The sequence below is a fragment of the Mustelus asterias genome, chromosome 2, assembly GCF_964213995.1.
Source record: "Mustelus asterias chromosome 2, sMusAst1.hap1.1, whole genome shotgun sequence".
NCBI lineage: Eukaryota > Metazoa > Chordata > Chondrichthyes > Carcharhiniformes > Triakidae > Mustelus > Mustelus asterias.
In genome coordinates this window covers 160,433,122-160,445,193 of record NC_135802.1, presented here as the reverse complement: position 1 = coordinate 160,445,193, position 12,072 = coordinate 160,433,122, and the positions used below count along the sequence as shown (strand labels likewise).

Here is a 12,072-nt window from a genome sequence, read left to right as displayed (position 1 = left end):
AAAATCAGTGAAATACATTTTAGAATGCAGTCTTAGCTGTTCATTTAGAGTTAGAACCACAATTATTCAAATGACACTGCTCGGGACAAAGATAACCAGCAAAGATCAGAAAAGTATTCACTGCGTAATATGTGACATGGCTTGGTACGGTAACCTTACTTGATTGAGTCCAAAGATGTGCAGGTTAGGTGTTTTGGCCATGCTAAATTGACCCTTAATGTCGGGGGATTAGCAGGGTAAATACATGGGGTTACAGGGATAGGGCCTGGCTGGGATTGTTAGTGCAGACTCGATGGGCTGAATGGCCTCCTTCTGCACTGTAGGGATTCTACGCACTCTAAGTGGGCTGAGATGAATGCTATTTTTTTTCTCGTATTTTTCCGCCGTTCCTATTTCCCTCCTGCTTTTCTACCTTAGTGGAGGAAAGTAGTCAGAGCATCCTCAGTTTTTAATGATGCAAGTAAGGCGCTTTTGTTAACCAAGATTCTTCAGCCTAAGTATGAAAAGGGTCTCGGAGATCCTGCTGTGGCAATTCAAGTGTTTTTAAAAATTTGTTCAAAGGAGCATCGCTGGGAAGGCCGATGTTTATTGCCCATCCCTCATTTGCTCTTGAGATGACAGAGACTGTGTGTTGTGCATGTGAGGGTTACGAGGCCATGAAAGCCTATACATTTAATAGTCGCCAGTTTATTGCAGAAGTCATCAGATTGTTATATGGGTGATTTATATGGAAAGTACAAGTATTATGTTGGTACTGTAGGAAGGGGGACACTTGCTGAAATTGGCATCTTGCTTTCAAGGGTTTGAGAGCGAGTTTTCTTTTCTCTGTGCCTCATAGCACAAACTAGCTGGCTGTTTATTGCAGGGGTCGCCTTCCAAGGTGACTTTTTTACCGCCTGAAGAGAAAAATGCATTACCAAAGAACAATGTGAAGGAAGCAATATGTGTACAGATATATGACCTTCAGATTCAGATCATAGAAGGCTTCTTTGGCCTTCACACCCGTGCCAAGATAAAGCTCTTTGGTTGAGAGTCTGGACCTGATGAAGTTTCCTGTTGAACTGGTTTGATTCTTTCTCAACCTAATTTGAGAAGAAACGTGTGAAAGTATGTTGCTGGGTCATTTATTAAGAAATAAAAATGAGCGCTGAATACTTAAAACTGCAAGCAGTTTTTAACTAGTAAATCTGTGCGTATTAACCACCCTACGGACTTTGGGCATGTAATGGAAACTGCTGGTTAACGATATTTTATTCATTCATAGGAACTAGGCGTCATTGGTGAGGCAAGCAATTATTAATCATCCCTAATTGTCCTTAAGAAAATGGCGATGAGCCACCTTCTTGAATGTCGTCATCTCTAGTTAGCACATTTTAAAGCTCAGTTGTCATAGTCATAGTTTTAAAGCACAGAAAGAGGTCCTTTGGCCCATCGTGTCTGTGTCGACTATCAAGCACCTAACTATTCTACTCTCACCGTTTCAGCACTTGTTCCACAGTTGTGTTTGCTATGGCCGTATTCTTACCACCGTTCACGCTGGTGGGATTTTCCCATCTCACCGCAGCAGAGATTTGGCTGACCTCCAAATTCTTTGACTTTGCCGCAGTGGGAGTGTGGTGTGAACGGCAGGTAAGATATGTCCAAGACTTTTCAAGTGCTCATCTAAATGTTCTTTAAATGTTGAGAATTCCCATCTCTACCACCCTTTCAGGCATGGAGTTTTGGACTCCCACCACTCTAGGTGAAAAAGATTTTCCTCCAAATCCTTCTAATTCTCCTGCTCTTTACATTAAATCTATGCCCCCTGGTCATTGACCCCACTAAGGGGATAATGCACAGCTGTCACGCTTCAGGGTTAAATTCCATTTGCCACTGTTCTGCCGAAGTGACTAGCCTGACTATATCATGCTGTATCGCTGCGACACCAGCATCTACCTGGCAATGTGGAAAACTGTAAGAAGTCTCACAACACCAGGTTAAAGTCCAACAGGTTTATTTGGTAGCAAATACCATAAGCTTTCGGAGTGCTGCTCCTTCGTCAGATGGAGTGGAAATGTGCTCTCAAACAGGGCACAGACACAAAATCAAGTTACAGAATACTAATTAGAATGCGAATCCCTACAGCCAGTAGGGATTCTGTAGGGATAGCTGTAGGGATTCTCATTCTAATTTGTATTCTGTAACTTGATTTTGTCTGTGCCCTGTTTGAGAGCACATTTCCACTCCATCTGACGAAGGAGCAGCGCTCCGAAAGCTTATAGTATTTGCTACCAAATAAACCTGTTGGACTTTAACCTGGTGTTGTGAGACTTCTTACTGTGTTCACCCCAGTCCAACGCCGGCATCTCCACACAATGTGGAAAACTGCCAGAGTATGTCCTGTACACAAGAAACAGGACAAATTCCAGCCAATTACCACCCCATCAGTAAAGTAATAGAAGGGGTCATCACCAGCACTATCAAGAGGCATTTACTCAGCAATAACTTACTCACTGATGCTCAGTTTGGATTCCGCCAGGGCCACTCTGCTGCTGACCTCATTACAGCCTTGGTTCAAACATGGAAACGAGAGCTAAAATCCAGAGAGACGTGAGAGTGACTGCCCTTGAAATCAGGCAGCGTTTGACTTGAGTATCGTATCAAGGAGCCCTAGCAAAATGGTAAAAGCAAATTACTGCGGATGCTGGAATCTGAAACAAAATGGAAATTGGGGGTAAAATCCTCCGCTGACTGGAGTCATACCTGGCACAGATGAAGATGGTTGTGGGGTTAATAGCTCGGCACTAGGACATCAGTGCAGCAGTTCCTCGGTAGTTTCCAGTAGGGTGGGTTGAATTAATTGTGCATGACCCAAGTCCCCACCCTTGGTATTCAATGATTCTAAAACAGTACCGTTTTCCCGTACAGCTTCCTAAGGATCTTTCTATTGATACTTCTGGCAAGACTGCATTGCGGGCATTAAGCCACGGTTCACAGACGAGAGAAGACAGGCGACATTCTGATTTGGAGTTAATCATAAGGTAACTGTGGGCACTGGTATTAAAGTAATAATGGCACGAAAGTTCTCATTTTACCTCATCGTATAATGATTGCCTCACTCTTTATAGAACCTACCCACTGCTATTTTCACCTTCCTACGGGTATCTACCTAAAGCTCGGGTTAGTCAATTCAAGTGGCTACACCGTACAATACCTAATCATTGAGAACAAAACTTCATCTTAAATTGTTCAAAGTGAAACATTCCAGTTTTTGAATGTGGTGCCAGCAGAAAACGTGGAACTTCTAAGTTTAGTGATGGTATTCTGGTATTTTCGTACATCTAAAATGTGTTTGCTCGCATCCGTTGTTTTTTTTCTCTCCGGTCCCTCTCCCAATTTCTCCTACCTCTTGAAATTTGTGAATTACCGTTGACAGCAGTTTGACATTTCTGATGTTGGGAACAGGAGTAGGTCGTTTTGTCCTACTGGGTGATCTGGTAATCTAATTCCAGATCCACGGTTAAAAGGATTGAGCCTACGGCAGAATCTCTTTTGATGTAGTTTGCCATGTGAGCATATTTTGAGTTCTTGCTGTTGTAAGCAAGTCCTCCTTGAATGTGCTCAGTCTTTTAGCATGCACGTATATATTTTCATACTCGACAGTATCGTGTGGTGTTTGAGTCTCCGCCTACTGCCAGCTTTTCTGCTTGTTGGATTGAATGGCAAACTCTCTCTCCTAGATTTCCTTCCATTTTTGAGGGATGCTGTATTCTTTTGCCTGTTAATTATCTTTCCTTTCAGTCACCTTTTTAGGCATGGTTTTAAAATATCTAATTTCCTACTTTTCACAACAAACATTGATGCATGCCCCTTGCCTGAATCAATTTATATCTCAGACAACTTTGAATTTACATGGCTGACATTCTTTCTTTAATTTTGGTCATGTGCCTAAATTAACTTCTGCTGTTTTGGGGTTAGCAATGTTGTAAGGAATTAAATCTCTGACCTGCAATGTTTTTCTTGCCTTTCTTCATCTGTTATTTCTCTTCTATCTTTAACCTTTCTTTATCTTTCTGGTCTTGCATACTTATTAAGCCTGTTTAAACATTTTTCTGTTTCGTTTTTCTTGTGGGTCAGTCTGACTGTAGACATGCTGAATTGCCCCTTAGTATCAGGGGGATTAGCAGGATAAATGCATGGGGTTACGGGGATAGGGCCTGGGTGGGATTGTTGTTGGCACAGGCTCGGTGGACCAGATGGCCTCTTTCTGCATTGTAGAGATTCTATGATTCTATTTCTCGTACTGATAGTTGCTTGGTAAAACAGAACTTGAATGTTGCTGAAAAGAGAAGCATGTTGCCAATGTTTTTTGTCCTGTATTCATCCCTTTTTCTCCTGTGGTATAAATTGTGATCGTTTGAAATTTGGCATTTTTGCATTTGTCCTGATGAGTGCAAGATGAAAAGCTTCGGCAGCACATCTCTTCAGTATTCTACTTTCAGTAATAGTCCTTTCCATTACTTTATCATACTTGTTGCTACTTTTCAACAGCATGAGTTAAAATTGATGACAATTTCCCCTTTTTGTTCCCCCTCATCTGTCCAATGTTCCATTGTTCCCTTGGTGATTTTTAGCTTCTTTTCTGAGCTGGTTGACTTGCAGGATTCTTTGCCCAAGAGAAGGTTTTCTTGCTTTGGGTGTACTTTCTTGGATACAAGGAACATTCCTGTCTCTACAAAGGCCTTTTCAAGCCTTATACATCTCCTTGGAGACTAAATAAGTATTTCCATTAATTATCCAGTTAAGGGCTATGTTTAAATTTGACAGCCCAATAGGAACTCTGATCAACTTGTACTATCCTTGCATAGAGCCACTGCCAGGATGTTCGTAAGGAATCTCTGACATCTTGTATGCAGCCAAAATAACACTGAGCAAACCAATAAAAAAAAACTAGCTGCAGATGGATGACTGCTTTCACAAATGGAAAATGTGATGTGCTATAGGGCACTTGCAAACTACTTCGTACGAAGCTGTCTGACAGGCTTCCCTAATTTAGCAACAAATGGCAAAAACTGCAGCTCTTTTCCGTGTAACCTTAGGAGAGAAGATAAGCTCCTTTTTAGGAGGGAAGGATTAAACTGTTTTCACTATTTGTATTTCGGAACCAAATATTTTCTCTATTTTATTAACTGTTGTTTGTCTGAAAGCATCTAAAGACATAAAGCTGAAGGGGAAACATTAGATCTTTAACTGTTTTTTTGCTGTGTAGTATTTAATGTGTGGTAAGACTTCAATCTGCGGAATGGACTCCCCTCTCTGCTTACTGGTAACCCTATTGTAATAATTATCAATGAATGCTCAATCTATTTGTGAATCTTTAAATACTACTCTGTTAACTTGCTGGACAAAGGTTGGCCAAGGCAAGACTCCTAGTAAGTGGAATGAGTTGAAAACTGGTCAAACGTAACAATGTTGGATTCATTATAAAATGCGTAGTCATTGAAAGATTATCTACAAGTATGGCCATAGAAATATTTAGCACTGGCAAAGACTATTTCAGCGGAACCAGCTGGCCTCTGAGTTCAAAAACACACAGAATTTAGTGCCGATATGTCTCAATTGAATTTCTTGCCAATTGCCTGTCTAGCATTCACTTAATTCCTGATGTTACTGGCCTTGATTGCTGTTCTGGGACGTCTGTTGCAAATATGAATTGCTGACTTGTGTGAAGCAGATGTATCTGATCTTTTATGAGTTCCGTCTGGCAACACTAGATTTATTTTAGCACTTAGCCGAGTTGCTCAATCTATCTGATGATGCACAATGCGGTTGCTATTGTAACCCTTATACCCGTTGTCACCTCCTTTGTGTCATGATCAAACTTCAAACCCCCCCCCCCAGCTTCAAAATCATAGATGTATGATCTGGGTAGCAATGGTCCAAGTTCTAACCCTGGGGTGCCCAACCAGTCACTTTGCAGCACAGTACACTTCAAAAACTGCCAGCCTATTTCACCACCTTTCTACCTTGTTTATCAACCTCCTAAGTGGCCCTGTAACAAATGCTTCACTGAATTTACAATAAACGATGTCCATGAAGTTTCTTTTACCGTGAACGATTCTCAGTAAAGCTGTTTGAATTATTTATCTTTGCCTCACTCTGAATGCCTTGCTGCTGTGTGCTGATAACTTTGATTTTCTTTTGATGCTGAATGCATTTCATAGAATCATAGAAACCCTACAGTGCAGAAGGAGGCCATTCGGCCCATCGAGTCTGCACCGACCACAATCCCACCCAGGCCCTACCCCCACATATTTTACCCGCTAATCCCTCTAACCTACGCATCTCAGGACTCTAAGGGGCAATTTTTAACCTGGCCAATCAACCTAACCCGCACATCTTTGGACTGTGGGAGGAAACCGGAGCACCCGGAGGAAACCCACGCAGACACGAGGAGAATGTGCAAACTCCACACAGACAGTGACCCGAGCCGGGAATCGAACCCGGGACCCTGGAGCTGTGAAGCAGCAGTGCTAACCACTGTGCTACCGTGCCGCCCCGTGCCGCAAATTTGTGCGCGATTTTAAATATTTGTTTCCATTCCTTCAGGCATCCTTCCCGTTCCTCTCAAACTGTTAATCCTTAAAGTTTTAAAATTCCCATTTTCAACATGCTTGCTCTGAGGTTCAGTCCTATGCTGTTTGTTTCTTGATGTCGGAATAGCCCTCCTTGTTTTAATTCGTCCCCACCGTTCTATTTATTTTCTCTACCAGTTTGATTCCAGCGTGAAGACAGTCCAGTTTCCGCTTCCCTTCCTGTCCTACAACTTCAAGCCATGCCTCAAATATCTAAACCCTTCCCTCATGCAACGTACCTCTAGCCATACATTTACCTGCCTCATCCTATCCTGTTTCTGCTGTCCAGCACAAAGTGCACAAATTTGATTGGATTTTTAAAAAAATATTGTACTGATCTCTTGCTGTTCTGAATGGAAAGAGCAAACTGTCCTGTTGATTCTCTTTAATCAAAGCAAAACTTAGATGTGTATCCCAAATTGGAGTCACCGCACACTTGAATGCACATTAGTAGAGACTCCTGTCATTGTCAGCACATAGTGTACCGTGACCCTGTTGTTACAAAAAGACAGCTTGTACTTCATAAAACTACAAGAATAAGTAGAAATGCCATTAAAATCTGATTCATTTTGGGTCCGTTTTGATTCTTGTTCCTAGTACTGTACCCTAGTAATTACTCAGAAAAGAGCTCAGGTTGATTTTTTAATGTAAATTTGAGAATTAGTGCTGTGACACCAATACTATAGCCTAAAGTTGAGGGCTTGTTCTGTATGTAGTATTCTGGTATGGAATGCTGCCCATATCTGTCGAGGACACGCAGTAAGGTAATCTCTTGTCTTTGTCTATTAGGCAACTGTTTTCATCTCCATCTCGAGCTTTCTTAAAAAGTGAACACGTTCGTGAATTCTTCTTTGGGAAGTTATCTGACTACAGTCAGCATCACAGTGAGTGAGCAACGTTAAGCAGAATTGATGACATTCTTTAATAAACATATGGAGTTTGTGCGTCTTCATCTATTTCTTTGGAGGAACATTTGAAAATATAATTAAATTTCATGGTGTTTTCTTTTAAATCTGATCCTCCCTTTGATTTAGCGAGCTTAAACACTTCTTTAAACTGAAAGTCAGCTAAAGTGCTAGAAATTCACAGACCAGTTAGTACCCATAAAGCGAAGTAACATCAGCGTTTCAGGAGTAACTCTGTCAGAAGTCAGAACTGAAAACTGGAAGTTAAGAGAACATTAAAGTCAGGAAGAGGGGGGGCAATCACAGATGGGGAGATAATGGAGTTAATGACCTTCAAGTCGTTTAATAGCAAATCATTAACATGACTGTATTCAACTTATTGAATTGCTGTGTCTTCATCGGTCTCTGTTTTTACAACTTTCCTAAAATGCTTACTTTTCTTTGTGTTCCGTGCCTCTTGCAGTAGAAGGGTGTTTGGGCATAACAAGGGCTGGTGTGCAACTGGGAAATAGTCCATTTAATGTAGAGAGTTACATGACAGACTGACTGCAGTAGTTGTCTTGCAGGAGGCAACACCTATGCATGGCTATACTTTGGAGATGGAGTTAGTCATGGGTTATTAACAAACACTTAAATGTTCAACCATACAAGCCCCCAGACCTCTGAGTGAAACTCCACACAACTCTTACAACATCTCTAACATCAAGAAACTTCACTGAGATATCAAGTTAAAGGAAGAGATATTTGATGGGGTGAGCAAAGGTCTGATGGAAAAGATGGGTTCCGAGGAGCGTTTGAAGGAGAAAAGGTAGTTGGGGATAGGATTCCAGAGCAGTGGGGCTAAGGTTGGTGAATGTAAGACTGTCAGTGATTGGGTGAAAGAAAAGTGGGTGTCTCGGGATGGCATCTGGTGTAGGGAGCGTGATGGCTGTAGTGCTGGAGGTGATTACAAAGGTGGGACGGAATAATGCCATTGTGGGGGCGGTGGTGGATTTAAACACTTTGGAAGGCTGGAGGGGGAAATGTAGGCCAATGAAAACATGCTGGTTTGATTGGGAGAATCATGGTGATGCATTTTAAACTACATGCAGTTTTGGATGAGCTGGTCTTTGGATGTGGGGTATACAGGAGGCATAGGCGAGTCTACTGGTGACTAAATAAGGATCAAGGTTTCAACTGCAGGTGGGCTGAGATGGGCGTGGAAGTAATGTTCTCGGCTTGTGAAGAAAAGTTGCTCGAGTGAGCTACTGAAAAGTACCTAGGCCCTTTGGAGTTCAAGCAAAAGGAGTCTGCACTTTAGAAAATGGGAAAACTGACATGGGGAGGGAAACATCTTGAAATCTTAATTGCAGGAAGATGAGACCTTGGGGTTCTCTGTGTGAACTTCCAATGAGCTTGAATTAGCATAATGTGCTTCATTATTTCACTGGAGTATTTAATTGCAATCAGATGGTTTAATTTTTAAAAATTGCTTCTAATTTCTTTTGCAGCAAACTTACAGTCAGCGTTAAAGTTGTCTAAATCTGTAGAACACTTTAAGGAAGACAGTTCTGAGGCCTCCAGCCAGGAAGAAGGTACATGGCATTACATGCTGTGCTCCATGTGTTTTGTACACAGCTTTTCCATTCTGGGTTTCATTCCCTTTGAAATTGACTTGAGACAAGAGAAGCAAATTGATGGTGCAACTTTGTCTTTATTTTGTCTCCCCTTTCTCCCTCCATCACAGTGCCCCGACTCCCACCATAAAATTTCTAATTTGCCACAGTTAATATGAATGTTCTGACATTTCTGGTAAGGCGAAGAATCAATTAAATGCATGTATTTAGCTACATGGCAGTTGCCAGGCTAATGCAATTGAAGTTAAGTTGGCACTTCATTTGATCAGCTAGTGGTGGTGTTGCATGAAAAACATTAGTAGGTTCAAATCGCATCTAATGGAAATAGGTTGACACTTTATAATTCCTTTTAAACAAGTGGCACCTCGAGCTGAGTCTTCAATGATTATGGATCTGTTCTGCCTCCATACCCTTCCTTCACCATGTCAAATCTGGCGGCGGTTAGTTAATGAGGTGAACTTTAAAAATTCAATACATGCCTGTACTTTGAAATGAACACATCTTTGTTCATTTTATCCTAAGCTGTTAACTTCCCAGTGATCGTATCATGCCTCTGCTCTCTCCAATATAGTCAGTAGCTATTGACCATTTCCATTCCTTCCAAGGAATTTTTTTTGTGCAAGGGAAACCCATAGTACAAAATGCAATTTGAGACTGCCTGCGTTTTGATCAGGTAACTGAAATTAAGAGCTGCAGATGGGAATTTATTCTGTCACCAAAAAACCCTTTTGAATCGGGGAAGAAAATGAAAATTGGCTCTTTGTGGTGAGTTGCTTTTAGGGTGGGAAGGTTCAGTCGATCATTTGTAACATTGACTTTTGATATTTTTCTAGATGGGCAGCAGCAATCGATTCATCATAAGAAAAATATGGGGAAATCTATTGGCTGCGGGTAAGTTTTTAAGTCTAGGTTTTCTTCTTGGGCACACTGACCTATAGGAATGGTTATAGTCAGGGTTGAACTCACTGGTAGCTCCAATTCAAAAGAAGGTTTGAAAAATATTTTTTGAAAGTTTTAACTTTGTTCAGCCTCGTAAAGTTATTTGAATTTTGGGTTTAATTTGGCAATACTGTTGTTTTGTCTGGAATGGTGATTTGTTGCATTGGAGATTTGTAAGATGTATACACCAAATATGTGCAGGTTAGGTGAACTGGCCATTCTAAATTGCCCCTTAGTGTCAAAAGATGTATAGGTTAGATGGATTAGCCATGGGAAATGTGCAGGGTTACGGGGATAGGGCAGGGGGGAGGGCCTGGGTGAGATGCTCTGTCAGACAGTTGGTGCAGACTTGATGGACCGAATGGCCTCCTGCACTGTAGGGATTCTATGATTAGGGATATCTGGTGTACGTCAAACTTGCTTTATACATGCAAATCCTGCATTTTAAACAAAATGGATTTCTAAACTGCAGGAAAAGCCCCTTAAGCTTTCTGAATTGATTTTCTCATTCTAATGTTTTATTTTAAGCTTTTCAATGGAAATAAAATTTACATTGTCATCTCTAACTTATCAACAAGTGCAAAATTGATGTCAAAATGCTGATCTTTAGCAGTTACGCTTTGTATTTAAATTCCGCAATAAAATTCCAGGTGAAGCTTGCTTTCAATTATTACTACTTACAAGATCTTTTAAGTTGTCTATTAGCGATAACTGGCTCTTAGTCAGCATGCTTTGTTAAAAAAAATTATAATTCAATAGAAATGGGGTTGAAAGAAGTGAAGAAAAGCAAGTCTAGACCTTTTTGAGGTCAGAGGCTAAATTTGGTATTAATGGCCGGTTACCTGTACTGTCCAGCACGCTGAATTAAAGATTCTTATTGATGGAAGAGTCATACTCCTGAGAGCGTTGTAGGTCATGTTTCAGAATCATTCCATTGTGGGCTTTCATTTTCTTAAACATTTCTATTCTCTTTACGCAGTGTCTCTGGTATAAAATCTCCAGGAGTTGGTGTGAGCTTACAGCACTCTGAACAGAATGGTGTACTGGACTGGAAGAAAAGGAACTACAGCACAAAACGCAACAGTGACCACTGTACATCTGTGATGGAACATGTGGGTTTGAAATGTTGTCCTAGCAAATTCAGTATTCTTCTAATGCACTCATTAAACTCCAGATGTTGCAAGACTGTCTTTCATCTCTCCATGATTACTGTCAAACACTTTTGTCGTGTTTTTCTTAAAATTCAAGTATGGGATGAGAGGGTCATTGGCTAGGCCAGCATTTGTTGTCCATCTCTAATTGTCCATGAAGCTGTTGGTGAACAACCGATGTGGTGTAGGGGAGCAGACAGTGCTGTTAGGAAGAGGCTCCTGGATTTTGACCCAACGATAGTGAAGGAATGGAGATGTAGTTCCAAGTCAGGATGGTGTGTGGCTAGGAGGGGGACTTGTAGGTGGTGGTGTTTCGATTTGCTTGCTGCCCTTGTCTTTTGGTTGTGGGTTTCCAAGCTGCTATTGAAACAGCCTTGATGCTTTGCATCTTGAAGGTGGCAAACACAGTGCCTGTGGTGAGGGAGGAAATGTTTATGGTGTTGGATGGGGTGCTAATTATGTCCCGAGTGTTGTTGGAATTGAACTCAATCAGGCAAGTGGAGAGTATTCCAATATGTTCCTGACTTGTCTTTTGGATGGTGAGCAGGCTTTGGGGAGTCAGGAGGTGAGTTGTTCACTACAAAATTGCCAGTCTGTGAACTGTTCTTGTAGCTACAGTATTTATATCACTGGTGCAGTTGAATAAGTGTCTTCCCACAGAGTTGCACTAACCCAGGAGTGTGGTGGAATACTCTCCCATGGCCTGAATGAGTGCATATCCAACAACGTTCAAGAAACTTAATGCCATCCAGGACAAATAAGTCTGCTTAATTGACATCCCGCCAAAAACATATACTCCCTCCACCACCAACACACACTGGCAGCAGTGTGTATCTTCCACACCATG

At 41.4% G+C, this 12,072-nt stretch overlaps 1 protein-coding gene across 5 annotated transcripts in view; it reads left to right on the top strand.

Moving 5' to 3' along the window:
* Positions 1-12,072, top strand: part of LOC144480393 (zinc finger CCHC domain-containing protein 2-like) — a 60,784-nt gene that overhangs the window by 28,359 nt on the left and 20,353 nt on the right. For 3 of the 5 annotated variants that reach the window (XM_078199811.1, XM_078199804.1, XM_078199798.1), the window contains 5 exons: positions 2,908-3,020; positions 7,404-7,498; positions 9,010-9,093; positions 9,969-10,026; positions 11,054-11,186. In XM_078199811.1, coding sequence (XP_078055937.1) covers positions 2,908-3,020; positions 7,404-7,498; positions 9,010-9,093; positions 9,969-10,026; positions 11,054-11,186 — 483 coding nt within the window. The remainder of the gene's footprint in view (positions 1-2,907; positions 3,021-7,403; positions 7,499-9,009; positions 9,094-9,968; positions 10,027-11,053; positions 11,187-12,072) is intronic. The other 2 variants (XM_078199819.1, XM_078199826.1) reach the window with 1 other exon arrangement.